This window comes from Fusarium poae, chromosome 3 (genome assembly GCF_019609905.1).
Source record: "Fusarium poae strain DAOMC 252244 chromosome 3, whole genome shotgun sequence".
Lineage (NCBI taxonomy): Eukaryota > Fungi > Ascomycota > Sordariomycetes > Hypocreales > Nectriaceae > Fusarium > Fusarium poae.
The window spans coordinates 5472908-5498084 of NC_058401.1; the positions used below are offsets into that span (position 1 = coordinate 5472908).

General features: G+C 49.2%; 9 protein-coding genes across 9 annotated transcripts; 3 read left to right on the forward strand and 6 right to left on the reverse strand.

Annotated features, from left to right (window-relative positions):
- Positions 1–871: 871 nt before the first annotated feature.
- Positions 872–3517, reverse strand: FPOAC1_009243 (uncharacterized protein; the record flags this gene model as incomplete). The annotated part of the gene is made up of 1 exon (XM_044853673.1): positions 872–3517. One exon carries the CDS (start codon positions 3515–3517, stop codon positions 872–874), a length of 2646 nt encoding a protein of 881 aa, XP_044706343.1.
- Positions 3518–6062: 2545 nt separating this feature from the next.
- Positions 6063–7602, forward strand: RVB2 (RuvB-like protein 2; the record flags this gene model as incomplete). The annotated part of the gene is made up of 3 exons (XM_044853674.1): positions 6063–6071; positions 6132–6358; positions 6417–7602. The coding sequence occupies 3 exons, from the start codon at positions 6063–6065 to the stop codon at positions 7600–7602; spliced, it is 1422 nt and encodes a 473-aa protein (XP_044706344.1).
- Positions 7603–8010: 408 nt separating this feature from the next.
- Positions 8011–8911, reverse strand: FPOAC1_009245 (uncharacterized protein; the record flags this gene model as incomplete). The annotated part of the gene is made up of 3 exons (XM_044853675.1): positions 8011–8043; positions 8102–8191; positions 8252–8911. 3 exons carry the CDS (start codon positions 8909–8911, stop codon positions 8011–8013), a joined length of 783 nt encoding a protein of 260 aa, XP_044706345.1.
- A 1047-nt stretch (positions 8912–9958) lies between these two features.
- Positions 9959–11351, reverse strand: FPOAC1_009246 (uncharacterized protein; the record flags this gene model as incomplete). Its single annotated transcript, XM_044853676.1, has 2 exons — positions 9959–11235; positions 11306–11351. The coding sequence occupies 2 exons, from the start codon at positions 11349–11351 to the stop codon at positions 9959–9961; spliced, it is 1323 nt and encodes a 440-aa protein (XP_044706346.1).
- A 3630-nt stretch (positions 11352–14981) lies between these two features.
- Positions 14982–16703, forward strand: FPOAC1_009247 (uncharacterized protein; the record flags this gene model as incomplete). The annotated part of the gene is made up of 4 exons (XM_044853677.1): positions 14982–15287; positions 15417–15472; positions 15538–15796; positions 15855–16703. 4 exons carry the CDS (start codon positions 14982–14984, stop codon positions 16701–16703), a joined length of 1470 nt encoding a protein of 489 aa, XP_044706347.1.
- A 218-nt stretch (positions 16704–16921) lies between these two features.
- Positions 16922–17987, reverse strand: FPOAC1_009248 (uncharacterized protein; the record flags this gene model as incomplete). The annotated part of the gene is made up of 2 exons (XM_044853678.1): positions 16922–17775; positions 17849–17987. The coding sequence occupies 2 exons, from the start codon at positions 17985–17987 to the stop codon at positions 16922–16924; spliced, it is 993 nt and encodes a 330-aa protein (XP_044706348.1).
- Positions 17988–18795: 808 nt separating this feature from the next.
- On the reverse strand, positions 18796–22752 carry SEC31 (protein transport protein S31; the record flags this gene model as incomplete). Its single annotated transcript, XM_044853679.1, has 3 exons — positions 18796–18840; positions 18893–22490; positions 22544–22752. The coding sequence occupies 3 exons, from the start codon at positions 22750–22752 to the stop codon at positions 18796–18798; spliced, it is 3852 nt and encodes a 1283-aa protein (XP_044706349.1).
- A 994-nt stretch (positions 22753–23746) lies between these two features.
- FPOAC1_009250 (uncharacterized protein) lies at positions 23747–24229 on the forward strand (the record flags this gene model as incomplete). The annotated part of the gene is made up of 2 exons (XM_044853680.1): positions 23747–24067; positions 24116–24229. 2 exons carry the CDS (start codon positions 23747–23749, stop codon positions 24227–24229), a joined length of 435 nt encoding a protein of 144 aa, XP_044706350.1.
- Positions 24230–24465: 236 nt separating this feature from the next.
- FPOAC1_009251 (uncharacterized protein) lies at positions 24466–25002 on the reverse strand (the record flags this gene model as incomplete). The annotated part of the gene is made up of 4 exons (XM_044853681.1): positions 24466–24608; positions 24665–24727; positions 24833–24848; positions 24940–25002. The coding sequence occupies 4 exons, from the start codon at positions 25000–25002 to the stop codon at positions 24466–24468; spliced, it is 285 nt and encodes a 94-aa protein (XP_044706351.1).
- Between the last annotated feature and the right edge of the window lie 175 nt (positions 25003–25177).

The following is a 25177-nucleotide window of genomic DNA, read 5'->3' on the forward strand; positions in this document are numbered from 1 at the left end:
CAGCTAGCTGGACGGGCCTCTGATTTCATTCCATACCTACCTACTTTTGGGGGGTCATGACTTCCAGTCCCCCTGGGCCCTGAGCCCTGGGGAATGGGAACGGGAATGTCATCGGGCATTTCCGTCCTATCTTACATACCTACATATGTAACGTTAGTAGGTTGTGGCTGTTAGTTAATGGGCCCTGGCCCGTCCGTTCCTAGTCGTAGGTACCTAACTACCTGGTGAAGTGATCCATTCCTTTTCGTCACTAGCTGCCGCATACCCATTTCAACTTCATACAAATATCTACCTAAGTAGGTATGTGTAGTTTCTAACATTGGGTAATTAGGTATAAATATAAACTACATTTAGCCGTTCGTTATGATACCTACATGGTTTAGCTTATCGACATCTGCTTTATTTGGCCACGCACCTCATCGTTATTCAAACTGACATCGAACCTTGTTTCCTTATGTGTTGGTACATTGGTTGATACATGCAAGGGCCATTGCTTAAGTTCTCTATTGCAGGTACATCATTATCCATTCATGCTTCTCTGATAGTCACTTGTGCTATCATCATTTGATTCTCAGACACTTTGTTCCTAAATAGAGATTGCAGCTTGCCATAGCATTATTTCAAATGCAAAAGTATCGATTGCATTTAATTAGTCTAGGTGATTGTACATAATCTCACATCAATATCGAAGCCCTCCCTTTCCCCTAACGCCGTATCAACAAGGGTATAATGCTGCTGCCTCAAGTTGTCACAATCCTCCTTCGTCTTTTACCCAGCTCAACCGTACCAAAGCAAAACGCAACTCGGGGCCCAAACCAACGCCTGTGTTTGGTGGCTCCACGAATCGCAATAGGTCCATACAACTTCTGGTCTAAGGAGCGCCATTACTCGCCGGGGGGTTACTACTGCCTGTTCTGCGTCTCTTGTTCGGGCCCTCCGACTCGTCAGGTCGGTATTCAAGGTTGTCAACACGTGCAGAGAGACTTGTCAGTTGCTGATGGAAATAAGAGGACGCGTAGCTTGTGACGTGCTTGGCCATATTGTCGTACCATTTCTTGGTGTTCAACTTCTTCCTCCAGTCATCTATCGCATGTATCTGAAACTCCACTTCTTTGAACTCGTTTTCCACATGTTCAAGTAACTGATCAATTTTCTTTTTGACTTCGGCGGTATGCTCGTTGAAAAGTTTCTGTAGGCTCTCGCCGGCCTTTTTAGCCGTTTCCGTCTGCTCTTTGCTCTCCTCCAACTTTTTGTTGACATCCGCGAACGATTGTTTTGCGCACTCTTCATTATCATGACTTAGTTTTTTGAACAAGTCCTCAAACAACTTGTACATCTCCTCCTTTGTGGCAATATCCAGCTGCATAATCTTGTCTTCAACAACCTGAGTTATTGTCTCATTGGTCGTTGAAGAAGTAGAGTTGGGCGGAGGCGGAGTCGGGGTCTTGCACGCTTTCAATTTCGACACAGATTCTCTCAATCTTGGCATATCGGCGATGAGCATCTTGATGTCTTTGCTTGACGGAAAGTCCGCCACAATGCAATTGAGATCGGCAGCAGGCGGATACTCTTGAATTTTCGCATTGAGTTTCTCGAAATCTTGAGGCGGCCGTTTTGTAATTTCGCTTTTCAGGGAAGTAACATTCTTTTCCAGTAGGTTGCTCCTGATATTATGCTTTTCGATAGACGCTTGCAGGGAGGATAGGTCTAATGCCTGGGCTGTAGAGGTGGACGATACAGAGGCAAGTTTCTGGCCCAAATCGTCGGCTCTTTTCTGCTGTTGATTTACAGCTGACTGGAGCTGAGCCATATCCGAATTGAGTTTTTGCCCCAAATCATCAGTTCTTTTCTGTAGCTGATTTATGACCGACTGCAGCTGAGCCATATCCGAGTTGAGTTTCTGCCCCAAATCATGAGTTCTCTTCTCCTGCTGAGCCAAATCCGAATTGAGTTTCTGGCCCAAATCGTCAGTTCTTTTCTGCAGCTGGTTTACGGACGACTGCAATTGAACCAAGTCCGATGCCTGGCCTTCCTCGGTCTGCAGTTTTTCTTTTATTGATGCACTCAAAGAGGCAACGTTTGCCTCTAGAAACTCTGTCTTTTTTCGGAAACTTTCTGTGCTGGATTTCAAGGTGGCAATGGTAGTGTCTCTTGCCCTGTTATCCTCAACCTGTTCAGAGTACAAGCGAGTGAAGGTAGTGTTTAGTTCACTGTGTTTCTTGCCCTGGTCATGAGCAGCGTTTTCCAAGGTTGAGAACTTCTCCTCTAAAGAACGTTGCTTCTTGGCCTGGTCACCAGCAGCGTTTTCCAAGGTTGAGAACTTCTCCTCTAAAGAACGTTGCTTCTTGGCCTGGTCACCAGCAGCGTTTTCCAAGGTTGAGAACTTCTCCTCCAAAGAACGTTGCTCCTTGGCCTGTTCACCAGCAGCGTTTTCCAAGGTTGAGAACTTCTCCTCCAAAGAACGTTGCTCCTTGGCCTGGTCACCAGCAGCGTTTTCCAAGGTTGAGAACTTCTCCTCCAAAGAACGTTGCTTCTTGGCCTGTTCACCAGCAGCGCTTTCCAGGGTTGAGAACCTCTCCTCCAAAGAACGCTGCTTTTTTTGATAATCTTCGGCCACGGAAGATTGGATCTTAACAAGTCTCTTTGCCTGTTGACAATCTTGCGAAGACTGCTCCATAGACCTTTCGAGATCTCGAATTTTCGATAATGGTTCCAGCTTCTCTTTTTGCATGAAATTGATATTCCGGGCTTGAATTTCGAGGTTGTCCCGGAGTCGGATCGTTTCTGCTGTGACGTTGGGTGTCGCCGCTTGAGCGACTGTTGTGCTGCCCGGACCTGCTACAAGGTCGGCTGAACGTTTACTAGTTAGATTGGCTAGTTGTTCCGTATGACCATCTATAAGTCTTTGAAGCTGCTTGGTCGCCTCAGCATTATTCGATAAACCTTTGTCAAGGCTATCTTCCAGGCTCGTCATCCTAGGAATGATTTGTTTGTTGATTTCTGAGGATATTTGCACCTCCACCTCCGGTTTCATCGTTTTGAACATGACCTCAAGTGTGCTGACTCTGTCCTCCAGGGACTGGTTTTTTCTCTTTTGCGCTTCGAGTTCGTCTGCCAAGATCCGCTTCCTTTGTTTTTCCTCGTTGATGACCTCCTGCAGCGCCGTGACCTCGCTTTGCAGGCGACTCTCCCCTGATTTCAGTATCGATTGGCGCAGCTCCGACAACCGCGGTTCGAGGTCCGATTCGTTCCGAATGTGCGTGGGCGTCCCTGGTTGAGTAACAGGATTCGCTGATATTCTCAAGTATGAGTCGAGCTCGGCCTGGAGTCTGGGGTAAATCTGAGCGAGCTTTCGCCTCAGTCGGTCTGTTTCTTCTTCGCCTCTCTCTATCTCTTTTCGTTGGAGTGACCCTACGGAAGCAAACTCAATCGGTCTCGAGGCTGATCTGTTGAACTCCTTCTTAATTTTATTAAGACGAGAGTCTGCCTTAATCAGGTCCCCGTGAGCGGCGGACATTTCGCCGATAAGATCCATCCCCGCTTGGAAATCGCATCTAGAGGCGCTCCTCCCACCTGGTGTTGATAACACAGATGTTCTTTGCCCTACTTGCCGCGAATCAGCCACGCCTTTGTCACTCCCATTGACAGGGCCTATTATCCTACCATGATTTCTAGGGGCGAATTTGTCGGTCTCCCTCCTTTCATTTCTCCTAAAATCATGGTCTGTATCTCTTGAGTCGCGCGGCGGACCGCGATATCGGTCGGTCGGTCGATCGCGGTAGTCAGTCGATCGGTCGGGGATGTCCCTACCAGCCATGTCGGCTCTGGTAGCAACGTGAAGTCGCAAGCATTCGGCAATATGACGAGGCGGTTATTCAAGGCAGGACAAGCGCCAGGTATCCTTTGTTTATGAGCAGGCGCTGGTTGGATGGCAACACGTAGAAATGTACAATCGAAAAGAAAAAAATCAAAGAATGTGAAGGAAGCGTCGCTGGCTTATTCAGTGCCCGAGTTACTCGATTAGTAGCGAAGTGACGAAAATGCGACTGCAAGGTACGTCGCGTAAAGGGAATGATCTAGTGGCGGTGGATGAAGTGGAGAGGGGCAGTGGAAATAAACAAGAGTTTCAGCCACGGGCCTTTGTTGGAAACGAGGAGTGAAGGAAGAAGGGAAGAAAGACCAACACGAAGTTGGGGAAAGGAAAGATATAGAGAATACAAAAAGCAATGAAAGGCGACACAGAAAGCGGGAATCTGCAGAAATCGACAGTGACAGACACCTGACAGAGAAGAGAGTATCAGGTAGGTAGGTACTAGTCTAGGTAGGTAGGTAGTTACTAAGGTGAAAGAAGGACATGAGGAAAAGAAAAATAGTCTTGCGCTGCACTAACAGAATGGCAATTGGGAAAATTACGGAGCCCAATAGAAGCTCGGTTACTTCCATGTAATTATTTTGGTGGTTCTCATCCGCAAGCAGATAAAACAGGTATATGACGAAACCGAGCCACTGAATAAGATATCTTTTCTTCTTCTTCTTCTTCTGGCCCTTCTTATGGTGAATCACAGTCGGCTCACAGGCGGATACATAGTATACAAGTTCCTGAGAGCTACCTACCTAGGCACTTGGAGAAAGAGAGGACATTTCGATACATGGAGACTGCAGTATCGATTTCTACCAAGCCTCTAGACAGGTAGGTATCTACTACAGGTTAGTACCTACCTTCCGGCGCCAGGGGGGGTCAGGGACAGGGTCTGGGCAATGATGATAGGGCTCAACACGGTGTTGATGATGATTTAATGCTGCCATCAATTGTTCAACTGATATAGTGTCAATTTGATAAGCTTGCGACAGCCTAACAGGCCTTTTACCTATTAGACTGTCCAGTCTAAAACCTGTTAAAAAGCTACAAGGCTTGTCATTGCAAAAGATGTTGATTTTGGTCACAATAACCTAGCTAGCTGCAACGGTCAAAAAATGACCCCCAAAATGACCCAAAAGAGGCTTGCAAGGGTGTCAAAAGGTCCTTGCAATAGGTGCCAAAAAGGTCAAAAAAAGAGGCCTCTTTTTTCCTTCTTCTTTCTTCTTTTTCAAGAAGTCAAGGCTACGATTGAATCCGCAGCCTTGAGCCGGGTTATTGATCAATTGAATTGATCGATCAAATAAGCCGCTAGACCACTGGCCAGGTGATCTTGCTGCTGTTGAAAGGATATCTGTTGTGTTGGTATATAGAAGGAAGTCGCGAGGGTCAACCCGGCTAGGCTAGCTGCAGCCGGGTTGATGATGACCCTGTTGACCCTATATCAGCTGTTGACTGTGACGACTATGTTGACTAGGAAAAATCACGACATTAGGGTCATTTTCAACATCTGATATAGCCCGTCACAATGACCTTGAAATGTCGGTCTTCAACATAGTGATCTAGTCAACAGACTGTTATTTCCCTTGCCAATACCCTCTACAAGCTTGTATGACCCTGATACCCTTGTACATCCACTGTCTACAAAGGGGGGGTGCGCCGGTAGGTACCTACTACCTAAGGTACTAATGTAGTGGAAACTGAAAGACCCAGCCTTTTCTTGTATGATAAAGTAGATATACCTCAGTCTCGACTTGTTTCAACCAGGTACTCCGATATGCAATATGATGCCTTGCAAACACGATACAGTACTATCCACTGTATAGACAGACACCTGAATGTATTCGTGTTTGGTTGTCTGGCCTGGAACCGACCTGACGATTGACGCTAACTGCTGCCGAGTTAGTTGGTACTGTAGCGATAAGTGGGATACAGCCCGGGCGTGATCCCCAACTGGGGTACGTATCTTCTCGATCATATGTGGCGGTGCACAGCAAAGATGTGGCGTCAATGCATTGGCCGGCCGCGTACTAACATATTTTTTGATAATTGTATGGATGCGAAGGGGCCGTGCAGCTCTCGCGCAACCTTGCCTAGCAGCTTCCAGCCTCGTTCATCCAAGGCCTCCTTCCATCAACCATACCCGGAACCATACACTCCAATTTCTTATATTTCGTGACGTTGCTTGCGCATAACACGCGACAAGATGGCTGCTGTAAGTTGTGCGACATCCTGCTCTCCTTGAATTGTTACTCACCTTGGTTTCAAACAATAGCCCGTGATGACCGTGTCAGAGTCCAAGGACCTCAGAGGTCTCAACCTCATCGCGGCTCATTCTCATATTCGTGGTCTCGGTGTTGATGCGACTACTCTGGAGCCCAGGGCATCGTCTCAGGGCCTCGTTGGACAGGAGAAGGCGCGAAAAGCTGCTGCTGTCATGCTACAAATGATCAAGGAAGGAAAGATTGCAGGCCGAGCGGTTCTTATTGCAGGACCCCCTAGGTATGTTGACTCAGCCGTTCAACCACTATACGGCGCGTACTGAACTGTGTCTACCTAGCACTGGAAAGACCGCCATTGCCATGGGTATGGCACAATCTCTCGGCCCCGATGTCCCTTTCACAACCCTTGCATCTTCAGAAATCTTTTCGCTGGAAATGTCCAAGACCGAAGCCCTCACACAAGCTTTCCGAAAGTCGATCGGCGTACGAATAAAGGAAGAGAGCGAAATCATGGAGGGAGAAGTTGTTGAGATTCAAATTGACCGCAGTGTCACTGGTAGCGCCAAGCAGGGAAAATTGACCATCAAGACAACCGACATGGAGGCAGTGTATGATATGGGTAGCAAGATGATCGATGCCATGACCAAGGAACGCGTTATGGCTGGCGATATCATCTCGATCGACAAGTCTTCTGGTAAGATCACCAAACTTGGCCGATCCTACGCCCGATCTCGCGACTATGATGCCATGGGCGTCGATACAAAGTTTCTTCAATGCCCCGACGGAGAACTTCAGAAGAGAAAGGAAGTTGTGCATACTGTTACTCTTCACGAAATCGACGTCATCAATTCGCGGACGCAGGGCTTCCTAGCTCTATTTTCAGGCGATACTGGAGAAATTCGCAGCGAGATTCGAGATCAGATTAACACCAAGGTTGGCGAGTGGAAGGAAGAGGGCAAGGCTGAGATCGTTCCTGGCGTGTTGTTCATTGACGAAGTTCACATGCTTGATATTGAGTGCTTCTCATACATCAACCGAGCTCTCGAGGACGACCTGGCCCCTGTGGTCATTATGGCCAGCAACAGAGGCAACTCGCGCATTCGCGGCACCGATTATCGCAGCCCCCACGGGCTACCTCTCGACTTTTTGGACCGAGTTGCCATCATTAACACGCACTCCTACACCCCGGAGGAGATCAAGCAAATTCTATCTATTCGAGCGCAAGAAGAAGAGGTCGACGTACATCCCGACGCTCTCGCCCTCCTTACAAAGATCGGCCAGGAGGCAGGCCTTCGTTACGCTAGCAATCTTATCACCACCTCGCAGCTCGTCTCCGCTAAGCGGAAGTCCAAGCAGGTCGAAGTCGGCGATGTGCAACGTAGCTTCCAGCTCTTCTATGACCCTGCGCGTAGCATCAAGTTTGTAGCCGAATCCGAAAAGCGTTTGATCGGCAACACTGGTGCAGTGGATTTCTCAGTAGGCGCTGCTGTAAGCAACGGCGAAGAGAAGATGGATCTTAGTTAATTATCATGGCAAGCAGAGCCTGGCGTTAAAAGGGTATCGAAATGCGAAGACGGGTAGACCCGAAGAGAGAAGGGATATTTGTACCATACTGGTTTGGCGTAGAATGGGATCGAACGAAAACTTAGCTCACAAAGGAGTTACAGACCGTCCAGGTTATCTGAGCCTTAAAATTGAAACTTGGTAGATTTGCTTATTCATTTTTACTGGAACACAACCTGATGATGAATGCGCTTGTTCTTTGAACGACTGGAACAGTCAAGACTAGAATTACAGTTGCAAACCAATGATATCCAAGTTCAAAAAGACGATGCAGTATGCCAAAGACACAAATCTTGCCATATCGACTGCATATCGACACGCACGAGTTAGCTGGCGACCCATCATTACATGTGTATCAAGATGTCAATGTCATTGCTCATGGCTCAGAACAAGGCTGGGCCTCTGTGGGTGGGATGTTATAGTGATTTGCGAAAGGATCATCTGTTGCATCACGCGGGACATGCTCAGTCATGCCAGCGAGACGCTCTGACTGCTCCTTGCCCCAGAACGTGGTGATGAAAGCAAAAATAAGATCCAGACCGGAAGTGACCTAATGTGAGTCTCAGGTTAGACAACATGGAGTAGATTCCAAGAAGCGTCAAAAACTTACACCTGAAGAAGACCAGACTTTTCCATCAATGACATAACGCGCGGGAGATACCCAATTCACTTTGGGGCCCATCTGCTTCATCGTGGCCCAAGCATTCTTATTAGTGGTTGCCATATGTCCGTCCAAGACACCGGATCTGGCCGCGACACCGGCACCAGTGCAAATAGTCATCAAGACCTTGACATTGGGATACATCTTTGCGATATAGCTAGTAGCAGCTTGGAGGTCCGGGTTGCGTGCGCCAGCACCGCCAGGAACAATGAGAAGGTCGAGGTCGAGGTCGTCGTCGAAAGTGTTGGTGGGTGGGATCGTGGGGAAGAAGCTCGAGTCGAACTTGTTCATAGCTACAGGCGCTGTGGTGACGGGATCCAATGTCTCGGCTATGAGGTAAAGATTGAGCTGCTGGACGCCGAGAGAGATGAGCTGGAGAGGATCCAGAGGGCCAAAGACATCCATCATGTCGAATGCCTGGAAAAGAACGACCCCGACGTTACGGATATCGGAGCCGGTGATGTTGGGAATGACACCAGGAGTGATACATGTTGGCTCGGCCTCGCGAATGTAGTTGGGATAGTGTTCGTCATATCTGTCGATGACCGATGAAGATGCTGTAGTGAAGAGGGTGAAGGCACCGGCGACAACAGAGGCTGAGATCTTCATGGTCAACAGGTCTGTACTCGGCAACCAGTTTCAAAGGTATTTCGAGATGGAATTATACCCAAAATAGAGAACAAATACGGCGTTCGTGACAGAAAGAGTGCAGAACAACAAAACAGATTGCATACTATAATGAATCAAACACCAGTCTTCATATATAACAGCAGGTTATAGACATGATCAATTAATCCATCAATCAACTTCTGACAAGTCCCCAATCCTTCATGCCCATAGGGGGGATATCAACCTTCTCAAACCTGCTCTCGACCCGATTCCTATACAGGTAGCGAGCGACCCGTACAACATCCTGCAAGTCCCCGACGGTATCGGGAAAAGAAAATGAATGTCGTGATCATAGCCAATCATATTTGAGATTCCATCACAGCTTAAACAGCCTCAAATCCTTCATGGATGACCGAGCAATGCCAGTCATGATCGCCCAGGATAATACCTGCTAGACTATCAGAAAGGCACAGACAAGCTCCACCACGCGCAAACCGGATAAAGAACGACATCACGAGTCGCCAAATCACATATGTAACATGTAACCATAAACATATATATTCCTTTCAGGCTCAGGTTAATTTAAGCCCTCATGCGTCAACATCTCCCGAAATAGCCATGGATCACCAGCACTGACCTGCTGACATTGTGAGACACTTGAAGATATAAACGCTCAGTTCAAACTGGCATCTGGTATATATGCGCGTGGTTTGTATTTCGTTCGAAACTGCCAGATCTGATTACTCCTTTCATTCTTGCATTATCAAAATATCCTCTCATCTCGTGACTTTTCAAAGCCATGATCTAGCCTAAACTCGTACATCGTTATTACGACTCATATCGGGTATCCTACCGCGCCAACAGAACAAACCTCAACGTCCAGCTTGGAGCTGGTTCGTTGCCAAAAGGGGAACCATTCCTTCCACTAACGCCGGTGCACATCAAGAAATGGCCGCCCATCTCTTTTGGTTCTGACTCGAAAGAATTATCACCTGCCGCATGTCTATAGATTTGTACAACACACCACCCCCCGACTGACTAGGAGGCTTACGGATGCTCCTCCAAAGTGGCAATCTGAGCCTCCAAAGCTTGGTTTCCTTTAAGTAGATCCTCCAGCCATTCCGCAGCCATTGCGAGCATGGTGCTTTTACTAAAACCACCACCGCGAAGTCCAGGAACAAGCTCGCATAGATCGTCGAAGCCCTCCTTGATAAGAGTACGCCGCTTTTGCTCGCTCTTTATGTGATTTTCACGTTTCTGCTCTTCCGAAAGATTTTCCCTCGACAACTTGGCAGTGTTGGCCGCCGATTTGCGACGCTTTCCGCCAGAAACCTCATTAACGACAGGGGAGGTGATCGAACCCATACGCTCTGCTTTGGGTTTTCGCCTTCGGACAGGCTTCGGTGCACCGACCTCGCCTTGTGTCTCATCATTCAGAGCATCCTTGCTGTTTCTACTCTTCCTCCTTTTCCTAGGGGGTGTATTGACCTCTTGCACTTTAGTAAACTCAGATAGCCTGCTATGTGGGAGTTGTGCTTTGGCTAGGAGCGGACTGCTAGGCCGCGTGTTGCCGGCACTTTGACTTTGGGCCAAACAATCGAGCATCCCCAGTTGATCTTTAGATAGAGACTCGCTGGTTTCCTTCTCTGAGCTTGGAGTATAAGTTACTTGATTGAAATTGGCATCGGAACCCCACTGGTATTCGATGGGTGGCACCCGATGCTGGCGCATTTCATGCGCCCCTGCACTCCAGTCTGGATAGCGCTCTTGCTCACTGGCTGCTACGCTGCGTCGATGTTCTTCACGAAACTCTTCCAATGGCTGGTGACGGAGATGGCCAACAGGAGGGCCTATTGATCTTTGTGCTGAAGTATCTACTCCGTTGGAATGATGTCGCTGATTTAGACCATTTTGAATGAGAGTCGCAGCCGCGTTCAGCACATCGTCGGAGGCATGTCGATGCTCACTCTGGCTTTGTAGATTGACAGGGGGTGGCGGTGGAGGAGGCATCATATTCGATCCCATGGATGTTACACCGTGAAATTCATGGATGCTATGAGAATGCCCTTGCGATGACGGCTCGCCTAGCGAAGATCCTGGCTGTTGGCTAAACGAAGTACTGGATCCTATAAACTGCGGAGGAAGATCATACCAATTCTCGCTGAAGTGTAAACCCTCGCCGAAGGACATGTTGTAATGGTCAGCCGTGAAGTCGTCGAAAAAGGTTGAGAGGAATTTGCTGTCATTGTCTGATAAGAGAGGGGCACCGGGGGCGGGCTCAGGCGGATCGGCAATAGGAGGATCTTGATCAGAAGGTATTTGATCTAGTAAAGGTTCAAGTCAGCATCTTGGTCTTTGACCATAGCAGAATGCTTGGGAAAGTGCTTTACGTACAGCCAAAGGGCCCAAAAGGGTCTGGGGGCGGCTGCGACGAACCCATCCTTGGAGCGTGTTGTACGACGAGCATGGATGCGTCTTCGTTATCTCGGGGTTTCTGCAGAATACTGGTTTAAGATTCTGGACCAGCTAATAGTATTGGTTGGTGGTTTCAGTCCTCGGCGCTTTCACAGACGGGCCAGGAAACTGTAAAGCCCTTCGTCCGACGTCAAAAGAAGATACAAGTAGAAATTGAACCAGATGCTGTCTAGTACATGGCAGGAAATCTGCGAGAACAAGGCTTCAGAACGGCTGGCGATGTTTCGATTTGTTGTGCTTGAAGTATTAAGGAGCCACTCGCGATGCGGACCGTCGGAGTGCTAGAAATCGAATCGTCGATATGTGAGGATAAACAGATTGAAATGCTGATGTTGGCGAAAGAATGGCTCGTGGTGTTTATAGATTTGGGTGAATGCATATATCAAATATACACTCCTGTCACATGTGCTTTTTACATAAACGTCGAGCAACGGTAAACGCGGTTGAGCTGACTCGGTAGAGAAGTAGGAATATTGTCGTTCAGGGCATGTCGAGGTTGAAGCTGAAGAGAAGTCGTCGGACTGTATGATTGCAGAGCTGTGTGGTTTTACTCAAAGGACGGAAGTGAACAAGAGCGACAGGGGACCAAGACAGCAAGTGAGTTTGGACGGAAAGTGCATGTGGTAAAAGACGTGCATCAATGCGTCACATCACCCGCGTCCCTGCTGAAGGAGGACAGAGAAGGAGCAACTAGGGCCCGGCTTTTTCTGCTCGGGCCTTCATAGGACAATAGTTGCAATTTTGGCCTGGAAAGGTTAGGAAATACCTTGTAAAAAAGGTCAAATGGTAAGTAGTGGCCAAGAAGAGGATGGGAGGGTTGGGAAGGAGGGTGGAGGTGGTGGTAGTAGTGGTGTTTAACTACCTGGGTAGGTATGTACAGTAGTAGACGGCACGGCAAGGTAGTTAGGGTAGGTGCAGACGGTGTTGGTGTTGGAGATGGCGGGTGGGGAGTCCACCGTGACTGCCCTGCCGCGTGTATGTAGGTAACGGCGCGGAAGGTGGAAACCGCAGGTGTAGCTACTACTTGAGGGTAAAGTAGTCCAGTTTTTGGGGAAACACATTGCGAGACGACAGTTGAACGGTAATTGGACCCGTTGACCTGGTCTGAGCATCTTCTCGATCATCCCAGCCATGTGGGGTTGCCTCGGAACTTTGCACCCGCCTATTCTCCAAGTACCGTATACCTTGGTCTGGTGTGCTTTCTTTCTGTCTCCCTATGCTCACCTCCCTGCTGGATCACTGTGTCACCTGCAACTTTCATCGACGTCGACCAAAGTTTTGAGCTTTTAAGAACCTTGATATTTCGGAGAATATATCATGGGTACTACTGAGAGGCTTCAAGCCTTACTGAAAAGATAAAAAAGGCCGTTCCCCTCGTCTTGTTCAACAATCAATTCACCAGCAAAACATTCATCGCTCCCCGAGGCTCCCGGTATGGGGTCATCTTTGTTATGACGTATCTCTATATCCATACTCTGCCACCCTAATTGCAGCATATGCATCTATGGGACTATCACATGCTTCGATTTCGACTTCAGATCTCCCAACAGCTCTATTCTGCGACCCAGTCGACGACGCCTCAGCTATTCGCCCAGCCAAGCCTCAAAGGACAGACAGAAACCCAAGTCTTGATTGGTTCTGTCTTTGCATTTTTCGCCTGCTGGGAGGGTCGAGAATCTAGTCATCTTGGCGTAGTACCCAGCAGACTGACTGCATATTATGTTGCTGGTCACTTGACTCATTAACATCTAGTCAGCGATATCGTGAGGCTGAACCGGACCAACAGGATCTTATCATCTGAACCAGCATAGCGTTGAGCATATGCGCCCATGCCGCCCTTCTCCTACCAAGCCCCGACGAACGCAACCTCCATTGACGTTACTATCACAGCCTTTTCTCGGTTTTTTTCCCCCTCTCCATAACCTTGACTCGTGACAACGATCGGCCCGTGCGACAAGTTATAACACTATGCAATATTCAGGATTAAGTCAAACAGGGGTATAAACAGCCCAAGAGAAAGACCTTCTGAGAAAGGAATGATGTCGATTGAAATCATGCTTCAAGGGGAGATCAGGTCAGGAAGAAAAGCCGAAACCTGTTCAAGGTCCGAAATTTGGCGTGGGTCTTGCCTGTTGCAGGTTGTTTTCGAGAACATTTCATTCCATGTGCGAATGTCCATCAATGATAATTCTAGCCTGATACAAATAGATGTTGTTCATGTCCAACAGGGAAAAGGGTTATGTGTCTGTGGTGTCAAATTTCGTTATCTGACAAAAGACCCTGACTTGATGAAATTTCTTCCAATTGTCGTCAATACTTCCATGATATTCCAAGTTCAAGCAAAAGGTCTTGTTCGCTTGATCTGTGATACTATTATCGTAAGATTTTCCAGCTCGGTCTCATAGAGTAAAATTTACGTACCAGACCCATATTGTGTACCTGCCTTCATCCTAATGAGGCAGCTGTACAATGCATCCCTGTACCCCAGAATTACACACAGCCGCCCTGGAGCTCAGGTAGTGGGACCCTGTCAACCACATGCAAATATGCCAGTACCTGTACCTGTACCTGAAAACGTTGGTTTGGTTTAGTACTAAGTGATAACCTCAATCACTCACTCAACTTAATTTTACATACATACGAGTATCCATCTTCAGCCTGGTATTTGAATCCTCCTCGACAGTTAACGGTTACAACGTTGCATATCAGAGACTCCATTCTAGTCCCCCATCCGCCTAATCAGTCCCAAACTAAACGGTTCTCTGGTCTGAATACAGATGAACCCCTGAACTGCCTTCATCATCAACATCAACAACATCAACAACATCAACAACATCAACAACATCATCATTAACCCCCCCCCCCCCCCCCTCCATTTCGGACGTTATCCGTATAACTCTCCTGGGTTTATTTCTTCATTGTACATTTACTAGGCCGTTTCATCCTTCAGTCCATTTCGGAGTTGCAAAGAATATCGTTCCACAGGTGAGTTGAGATGAATTGAGTGGACGGTAGTTCTCTGATTACACCCTCCCAAAGGTTTGCGGCTCCATCACCAAACAAAGTAACTGCGCATACTACATTCCCTACAGCCCTGCTAGGGCGGAGCTGTTGAGAATTTTACGCCCTATGTCCCCCGGGGATATAAACTATGATGCACTTTCACGCGCAACATCTTGAATATCAAGCCGAGGCTCAAGTGAGAGCTCGGCGATGCAACTTGAAGTCTCCACACACAACGTCAAAGAATGAGATGTCATATCAACTCCTTATTAAGACAGCCTCAACTATCCTTCGTCGTCCTTGTCATTAAGTTTTGCCATCCAATCTACGGAGCAAACTACCAGTGCATCAGGTAGCGGCGCCACCGGCTCTGGACCATTCACCTCCCCTTTTCGATTTCCTTTACACCATCTTTACTATATTCTCTTCCTACTTGACAGGGGTAGACCAGCTACTGACCGGCCAGAAGTAGAGCACATATAGTATCCCCGCGAAGACTTTCGCCGATACCCACCTCCGAGTGCTAATTACCCTCGTCTCCGGCAGCAGGTGCCGTAGCCCTGCGTAGGATCTTCATTTATGCCGGAGCATTATGCCTGTGCTTGATCTACGGCCTATCCGTAAAGGGCCCCTGAGGCTCGATTCTGTCCCCGAGATCCTCCGCCCGTTGATTCGGGCCTATCTCTTGGGCTATGCATCTGCCGTGGCGCCCCGGCTCTTGACATTAGTGTTACAGCATGTTGCCAAGAGAAGACGAAAGACAGCCAGCCAACTTTCTTTGGACTTTGATGATGGCTCATTCTTCAGGTCTGCGATACGTATAGTCAAGACCGGATTCAATCCACAGCGATTTCCTACTTTCTGTGCCATTTTGGCTGGTGGCACCACTCTCTTACAGGTAAATAAAACAAGTTTCCACTAGCCCTCCCATCTAATTCTCTGGAAACGGCATCCGTTGCTTGGATGCCAAGCATCGCCGAAGGAACGATATGCCATGGGCACTAGACCAAAGCTAATCCGTTACAAGGAACCCTTGAAGAGTATTTTAGAGAAAACTGCCCAAGGTCTCAGCGAGGCAGGTCGGTTGAGGCAAGTACAGCCTCATCCCAGCAAAGTACAGGTATCCATTACTAACTCGCTCTTCTCAGACTGGCGAGATGGCTAGCTACATTCCTTGCTGCATGGTTCGGCCTGCGTCTTCTGCACTCATACGAGGGCCGAGCATATACAGAAACAGTGCCGCCGAAGGAGGGATCGCCCCCTGATGCGGAACCTCAGACTGTCAGATTCGCTGGCCGAACAATGGATCTGACCCTGTTTGCTGTTACTCGGGCCCTCGATGTTGTTGTTGGTGATGTTTGGGCGAGGCACAAGGTCCGACGCTTGGCTTCCACCAAGTGGACAAAGGTAGAGCATGCACTTCTTTTGATTAACACCCATGTAGGTTTTCTAACATTCCCGATAGACCGAACGATTCGTTTCCAGATTCATTGACCCCCTGGTTTTTGCTGCCTCCTCGGGCCTTGTGATGTGGGCTTGGTTTTATCATCCAAGACGTCTTCCACGGAGCTACAACAAATGGATCACGTCGGCTGCCTCCGTAGATCTACGTCTCATCGAGGCTCTTCGACGTTGTCATACAGGCGAATTTCAGTATGGCAAGGAGACGGGACAAGCACACCTTCTTCAGGCAATGTGCACTGACTATCAATGGCCTCTTGCTTGGGGAGATCCTGCCGTTGTTGTTCCCATCCCGTGTCAAATGGTTCATATGTCAAGCGGACCTTCATGCGAGTATCATGCCATCAGTCGCTTCTTTCGAGCCTGGAAGTGGTCCATGGCTACATACTTGCCCCTGACACTTGCCCTCGCCCTGCGTAACCCGTCTCGCAAAGCTCTGCGTCGGGCCATTGTCTCATCTTGCCGTTCATCTAGTTTTCTCGCAACCTTCATTACCCTTTTCTATTATGGTGTTTGTCTCAGCCGCACACGCATCGGGCCCCGGCTCCCCGGTGGCACCACTATTGAGCGCCGTCAACACATGGATAGTGGAATCTGTGTTGGCACAGGCTGTCTGCTTTGTGGTTGGAGCATCTTGATTGAGACAGAAAGCCGGAGGAAGGATATTGCATTGTTTGTGGCCCCACGAGCCCTTGCTACGATCCTGCCTCGACGATATTCGCTGGAAAAGGAGTGGCGAGAGAGACTGGTGTTCGCCATCAGTACAGCCATCGTATTTACCTGCGTCTCGGAAAATCCTGGCCGAGTACGTGGTGTTTTTGGAAAAATGCTCAAGATGGTCCTCAGCGCATAGGCGAACAGGTAGAGGGCCAAGCCCTCCCGACATTTGATCTGCGGCCCTGCTTCTTTTTCTGCTTGTCGTTACCCTTGGTAATCTAGCACGATAGAGCCGCACTGTGATAGAATGTTGTACGGAATGATAATGTATAATCAACTTAGCACGAACATCACACGAATCCTGCCTTCATGTAAAACTGTAATTCAATTGCCTGTATTACTCCCACCTGTCTGTTATCCCTTAAACCAAGCAACTGCTCCCAGCACAAAGATGCATGCCAACATGTCGCTTCTCACGGTTGTGAAGATTTGACCATAGCGCATCACGATTTCAACATAACCCTTGGCAGGTTGTGGCAGGAATTGCATCACAGTGCCCACGATGCCGGCAGGAGGGCTACCTCTCCTGCCAAGGAAGAACCTGGTCGTAAGGAGGAGGGTCTCAGCAGTCGCAAAGGTCCAGAAGAATAGCTTTTTGCGATGCTCAAGCTCCGTCTCCATCTCAGGCTCAGCGGCTGCAATGAGGGGATCCGCAGGTGTTGTGCCAGCAAGAGCCGCGCGCTCGCGCTCGATCTTACTACCAGTAAAGGGGGTGAGAAGTACAATGTAGAAGCCGAGACCCAGAGCAACAATGGCATGGAGAAGGCGCCAGAGGTTCGTAGAAGCACTGCTGCGCACAGCAGTTTGGGGTACGGGTGGCCCTTGGCCGGGCGCTGCACCGGGCATGCCAGGGAAGGGTGGCATAGAGCCCGCAGGAAGGCCTGCGCCGGCCATGAGCTGAGACATCATCTTCATCATGGGGTCTTCGTCAACGCCGCCAGGGGCAGGACTAGCAGTGCCGCTAGCATTGCCGCGCTCGAAGCCAAGCATCATTTGTCGCAACTGGTCTTCTGACATATTGGGCTCCAGGGTTTCGGGGGCGCTCGTGCGTGAATTGACAGTGCGCTTGGTCTCATAGTAGTGTTCTGAGATGTCAACTTCATCGGGGTCCGCATGCTGAGCAGTTGAAGATGCTACGGATGCTGAGGCAGCGGGAGCTGGTGTGGGAGCGTCAGTCGCTGTGGTAGTTGCGATGGCAGGTTCGGGTTCTATAAATTATGTTAGCATCCAATAGTGTCAATGACATGAGAGCATGGGTATTATTGCCTCCTGGAACCCGACCCCCCAGACCGGTGATCTTGTTGAGTCTTGCAGAACCTCCAGCCTTGAGCTTTGCTTCGCGGCGTTCCTTGCGAAGACGGGCCTGCTCGGCAGCTCTCTGAGCAGCAGCATCATCTGGGCTTTGCGTTGTCTCTGTCATGGCTTGGTGTTTTCTAGTAACAACCTATATCAAAAGGATGGAAATTAACTGGCGTCTAGTGACGATGAAGTGGTGTTTTCATCCAAGTGGAGTGCGGCGTGAGCTTTGAATTGGCGGGAGCGATATGACAGCTGGCCATGATAGGGCCTATGGGCCTACCTGTAACTTACCCTATATCGTTTAGCAAGCCCGACTGACAATAGACACTTTATTATAAACGCTCTGATTTGTCTAGTATCATCTTTGCATTTTGTACAATGTTGTTGATATGACATTTTCTTTTTCGATTCACTTGTTCGTCCGTCAAGTCCTGTAGTGAATGACGTAGTCGACAGCCACACAAATATACCTACAACAGGATAATCTGAGCAAACAACTGACATGATGAAATCCAAGTAGCTGCCATGATTCTACAAGTATTTATCTGAAAATCTCACACAAATGAATTCAATATCACTGGAGGGACTATACCAACTGACTGCCATGATCATCCGATGGGCTCTCAACATCAAAACATAATAAGAGCACAAACCGTGTAACAGTCAATATTGACAGTCGATGAAATACAAAAATAGCGTCCTGTTTATTCTAAATGATTTACACCAAGCAATTCATGTCAAGGTAATATTGTGGAAAACACATAACAGCGTTGGCATATACCTTTTCTAATCTACCAAATGTTCAGCGTGGGTGTCATCGTGAATATCATTCCCAATCATGCACCATTCGCTAAACTATTCAACAACCACAGCCCGTCATACACGTTCCATAGGTAAGGTGCAAATCATGCTGTATTATAAAACTCTGCTCATGGCGTAGCCTTGCTCATGCTAACCAGACGCTTGACACCAACCTGTAGTCGAATTAGTTAAACACTCGAGTTGTTGTGATCATGGGGAACTTACCATCCAGTTGCCACACTCCTCAGTCTTGTCTCGCTGGATCTCAACCTGCAGCTTATGCGCACCGTCGTAGTTCTTGGCTTCAAGAGCATTGGCAAGCTCAGTCAATCGCTCAATTGTGTCAGGCTTAACGAGTTCCTCATTATTGAGATGGTCAAAGAGTAAGCCAAGTCGCTTCTGTGTATCTTTGACCTGAGGCGCAAATGTCGCAGGAGCTTTAGAAGCGACGCGCTGCATATCTTGGTTCAGGATATCAACTAGACGTTGGGCGTTAGGAGGGATATGTGATCGGTCACCGGCAGGATGCCTCGCCTTGGGAGGCGCCGAGGACTGGGGAGGAGGAGTTGGCCTGGGAGAAGCAGCACCAGCAGGTCCTCCAGGAGGCCCAGGCCGATTCATAGGAGGTGGCCCGGTTGGTGGCGCGGATGGCTGGCTAGGAGGGGCACCGTATGGCGAGGGAGCATACTGGTTGGGAGTTGACTGCTGAGGCGGAGCGCCGAACGAACCAGCTAGGGGAGGACGGCTGGCGGCTCCAGGAGGTGGCACAGATCCTGGGGGCTGGCTGAACTGTTGCTGTGGCTGGGCAGCAGGAGTGGGAGCATATCGATTGGAGGGAGGTGCCGTGGCAGGAGGAGCATTGTACGGCGACGCAGTCCGTGGGAGAGCGTTTGGCATTGGCGAAGGGATTGCGCCAGCAGCTGGAGGAGGGGGTGCGTAAGGGTTGTGGCCACTGGCAGCTGGAGGAGCCTGAAAGTTCTGGGTGGGAGCTGCTAGGGGAGATTGAACTCGAGGGGGCGCGGATCCCTTGGGGGGGGGAGGAGGGGGAGTTGCTCCAGTTCGTTGCCCGTAAGGAGCACCGCTGGGGGGTGGGGGAGCACTTGTGCCTTGCTGGCCGGGGAAAGGAGAAGTGATAGGCTGAACGTTGGGCGTGCTTCTGCGTGCTGGAGGTGCCTTGGTCACAAGAGGCACGTCGTTCCAGTTGTCCATGTTCTTTATCTTGGCCGCGGGTGTTACCGACGAGGGAGTGGTGTTGCGAGGAGGACCACCCATTGGGGGAGGTGCCAAGGGAGCAGGTGCACCATAAGCAGGTTGAGCGGGAGCGCCGTAACCAGGCTGAGTTGGAGCACCATATCCTGGTTGAGCAGCAGGTTGATAACCACCTGGCGCACCATAACCGGGTTGCGCAGGAGCGGCATAACTGTTATGTGGCTGATAAGGGTTTGTCGGTGGCTGATACTGTGCAGGCGATCCAGTAGATCGGGGAGCGGCAGGGCTTGGAGCAATGTTGCTGTAAGGATTGGCAGGGCCGGAGCCGGTTATGGTTCCAGGGACAAGTGCCGGTTGAGGAGGCTGATATCCGAGAGTAGGCTGAGCCCGGGATGTGGTTCGGCTTGATGATGCTGGTACTCGGGCAGCGGGTTGGGCAGCAGGCTTTTTGGTAGCTAGACGCACGCGGTTTCTTGCCAGCTCAGCAGCGGGATAATTCGAAGGGAGAAGGTCGAGATACTTCTGAGCAGTCTCGAGTTGGCCATGGCCAGCCAGGATATCAGCATACTCGGTGTATTTGTTGTACAGGGTGGAAAGCTTCCAGTCCGAGTCCAGTTTCGTCTCGCCGTCCTGGAACTTGGTGGCATGGCGGAAGACGGTGACCTTTTCGATGAAGTTCTGCAGAGATCGAGCATGGACAGAGAAGGTAGAATCGCCGGACTCCTCCTTCAGTCCTGCCTGTTCGGCTTCGTCAAGCTCAGCAGCCCAGATGGACACTACCTTCTCAAGCTTGGAACCGACCAGGTAGCAGAACGAAGCATCCTTTCGGTCACCTTCCTCGTTGATCCGGTCACCCAATGCCTCGCAAAGATCCGAGAATTCGGTCGGGTCGGAGAAGGTGCAGAGGATAGCCATGGTCTCTTTCCAGCTCTCCAGGTCGGCATTGTAGACTACGTCCCAAAGGTTCTTTGTGATGACAGAACCGAGAAGACGCATATAGCTTGGCATATCTGTCTTGCGCGATAGGTAGGCAGCTTGAACCTTGTCAACCAGTTCTTGACCACCACAGTTGGCAATCAGGAATGCATCAGCAAATCGATCCTCTTTGAGGCACAGGTCAGTTGCTTTGGCGAAGTTACCAAGCATCAGAGCAGTTGTGATGCTCTTTTCAACGGAAGTATCGGAGTCGCTGAAGAGATGGAAGGGGTTATCTGTCTTGGCACCCTTCGTAGCAGCGAGGTTGGACAAGAAGTCATCGTTATCGCCTTCAGTGCCTTCAAAGAAGCTCGACACACGCTTGCTCTTCTTTTCCTCAGCCTCCTCAGTTGACGCCTTGGTCTCCTCTTCCTCCTGAGCATCCTCAGTAGTTTCTTCAGCACTTCCATTTGTGAGATCATCCTTCTTGAAACCAAGATATTCGACAATCTTTTCACGAGGGTTTTCGCCAACCAAAGTGCCCATCACCTCCCAATCGGCCTTTTCTTCGTCAGTCTTGGCATTCTCGACTCTGTCGGCACAAATTTCAGTAATGTTTCCAGAAGCAATATCGTCCTGGAACTTCTGGGTGGCAGACGAAACATCAGAATCAACGGAGAAGTTGGTGATCGTGATCTTGGAGGTGCGCTTTTGGCCAGGCTGAGCGGCATTGGGCCTGAAGACAACGATCTTTCCGCCGAAACCGAATGAGGCACCGACGGGTCTCTCGAACCAGTTGGGAGCCTTGGCCAAAGACCACGAGGCATCCTGAGGCTGATCCTGAGCAGCCCGGAAGAAGTCCTCGTCATCAAGGTTCTTCTCAGCCGCTGCCTTGGAGGTATCAGGGTTGGTGTTCTGGAGAGTCTGCACCGTGATCTTGCCATCGAAGCTGGCAGTTGCTGAGAGGTTGGGGTTATGTGGATTGAAACGGGTTAGGAAAGTCCAGTTGGTCACTTCGGGCAATTCGCCGTATCGATCGCCAGTGCTGGGGTTCCACACAATAGTTCGGTTGTCCTTGCCTGACGAAAGCAAGAGATCGGCATCTTGCTGGCACCAAGACAGAGAGAGAATGCCAGACTCGTGTCCCTGAAGTGTCCTCTCAGGGGCATTGGAGTTTCGAAGATTCCATAGCAGAATGACAGGGTTATTGTCATCTGGAGTTGCTGTCAAAAGCTTCGTTGAGTTGTTGGGATCCCAAGCAATAGAGCTGACGGCCTTTCGGTTGTTGTTGAGAGTCAAAGAAGCCTTTTTAGTCTTTAGATCCCAGACCGTGACAAACCCACCGTTTCCTCCGGTGGCAAGAATATGCGAAACCTTTTGGTTCCATGCTAGACATTCGATATCGTCGGATCGGGCAGCAGCGTTTCCAAGTCGGAAGGGATTGGCAATATCGTTGACGTCGTAGATGAAGAGTTCTCCTTTGGCGCCAGCCGTGGCCAGAATCTGGGGCTTCAATGGGTTGAATTCTAATGTCTTAATTGGACCACTGTGTTTTGATGTCTGGGAGATAAGAGCATCTGAATCTCCGGCAATGAGCTTCTCAGCATCCCAAAGATCTAGAGATCCATTCTCGAGGGCGCCGGCGATGATACCTCGGGGATGATCCTCGTTGGGAGGACCCCATGCGACATCGTAAAACCTGGTAAGTTGATCAGAACGTGGTGTTTTCCATGCGCAAGCTTGGGTATCTACCTAGCGTCGGTGCTGATGCTGGCGACAGGTTGTAGCTCGAGACCCTGTTGTTGATCATCTAGAGCAAGATCCCAGAGTTCAAGCTTGCTCTCGTCTGAAAAATCTACATCAACAGCTCCAGCACGAGTACCAGTGACTAAGATGGGCTTGCCAGCACCTGGAGACCAGGCGAAGGCGGCCGTTCGGGGAATCTCTCGAAGGCGCACCATGATGGTGATGGTGGGGAGTTGATGGATTTATGCGACGAATGGACCAGCTTAGAACAATGTTTTGATATAATGGCAAGGCTTATAAAGACAGAAAATGGGCAATTATGACCGGGGACAGGCCATAAAGTTCACAATGAGTATGTCACCTCTGCCCGCAGTAATGCTTCAAAAGAAAGTGAAGCAAAGCGAGGCCAGGTCGGTGGAGGTGCGTCTTGTAGTGGGAGGTATGATGCCAGATTGCAGGCTGCCCCGTACTTGCTCCTGAGCTCCCTATGGCCACGTCCGTGCCTCCTGAGTTGTCGGAGGTGGGGCAATTTATCACGTGCAGAAAGCTTCTATTCCAGATACTCTGCTAATGAGACAATCGCGGCCAGTTCATAAAACATTTTAGGAGGTGAAGAGAGCCGAGTCAAGGAGTTATTTGTGATAATTGTTTGTAGAAACTGTATAATAGTTGTAAAGTCAAGATGGAGGTAGCAGTAGATGATAGACGTCCATTCATCTGTGACTTAACAAACACACTCAATTGAATAGGTCAATGGACCAAGAACTTAGATTTAATTTCAAACATCATTTATTTAACTAAGAAATACCTCTAATCATCTATATGAGCATGCATATATGGCTCCAACTACCAGTTTTTATTTCAGACACACAATACGTACCCATGTTAGGTACATTGAATGATCAACTTCAAGTCTGAAAATCACGATATATAGGCAATAGTTGACTTGGAACAGCTTAAAAACAGTATGATAGCTAAGAAAAACGAAAACAAATGTTCATGCTTAGGTATTTATTCTGCAGCATGGAGCTGAAGTTCACCGTGTAAGTCAACTATGAATTTCGATATCACGTGATAGCACAGAACCTCGTCAATTCATGCTATTGGATACCAGGTACTGTACTGTGAGTTCAACGCAAACGGATTCCTAGCTCACTTACCATCATCCATTTCTCATTTAATCTTTCGAACTCACATTATAAAGCAACAATGTCGGACGCAGCTCGATGGAAGGCCACAGTCCATGTAGGCGGCCTGTCTCAAATGGCAACTCAGAGTCACGTTCTAGACGCCTTTATCCCATTCGGTGAGATTGTCGAGGTCAAGGTGCCAAAACCTGACGCGCCAAACTCCACAGAAGCCCATAGAGGTTTCGCATATGTCGAGTACGAAGATGCTGCAGATGCGAAGGAAGCTATCGATAATATGGATCAATCGGAGTTTTTCGGAAAGGTCCTCAAGGTCTCACAAGCCAAGGCGCCCAAGAGCGCAGATGATGGACTAGGCAGCAAGACAGCTATTTGGGAAAAGGTACGGCATAAAACAAACTTACTGTCAACACCACTGACTTAATGACAGGAAGGATGGCTGGCTGAGCATGCAGCAGATGATGAGGGAGCAGTGGCAGATTCTGGTCCTGACCCCATGCAAGGATTGGAACAGCTTGATGTCGCAGGACCAAAGCCTGAATAAGGACAAAAGCTGGAGGTTAGTTATCGGGTTTATTGCTGGCATAGCGAAGGCGTTTGAGGCATTGGATTCACGATTACTGGTGGGCAAGGGTGAGATAAATATCAATCACCGAAATTCATATTTCATGTCTTACGGATTTCCCTGCTACCGTGCTGTTCTGAAATGTACAGTACTGCCCTCCCAGGATATTCAACCAATTTCATCCCCCAAGAGTCACTCTATTCGTCGACATAAACTTAGTGTTCCTCGCTCTCACCGTGACCATTGCTTGCCTGACGCGCAGCGGGACCCTGTCGAGCGAGACGGAGGTTCTTGTCGACGATGAACTTGCGGGAAACGGAGTAGCCGGCAGCGCCGAGAGCGAAGCCAACAACGACAGCTAAGATGGTATATTAGGACGTATACAACATTAATCGGGATTTTTTTATGGTTTACCGAGGGGGTACAGCTCAGGAGGGATCTGCTTGAGCTTTCGGAGTCGCTGAGAAATGGTGTGGCCTTGGGATTCTGTTAGTGCCCAGCTTAATTGGGACATGTGTGCATCGTCGCTCGAAGTTTCGGTTCGTTTGATGAAGCTTGACGGAAGCCCTTTTGATTACGTACCAGCCTGGTCCTCCTTCTGTAAAACGAAACCTGGTCAGCGATTGATGTCATACTGAGCCGAGGGCTAAAGAGCTCGTTCTCTCAGCCATTGAAACGGGAATACTCACGGGGACGGGTCGCAGCATGCGAGGCGTCTGCCTGAACATTCGGAGAGCAGCAGTAGAACGCATCTTTGAGGTGGGTGAGCGGGGAGAGTCTAAGAAAGAGAGGTCCAGAGGTGATGATTCAATTGGAAATTGAGTCCAATGTTTGGAGTTGGCCGAACGAACATCTGATGTGCAATTGCGAACAGCGGGCTCCACCAGCTGTGATGGGTGCCTTACACCATTGGCCCGGATTGACTCA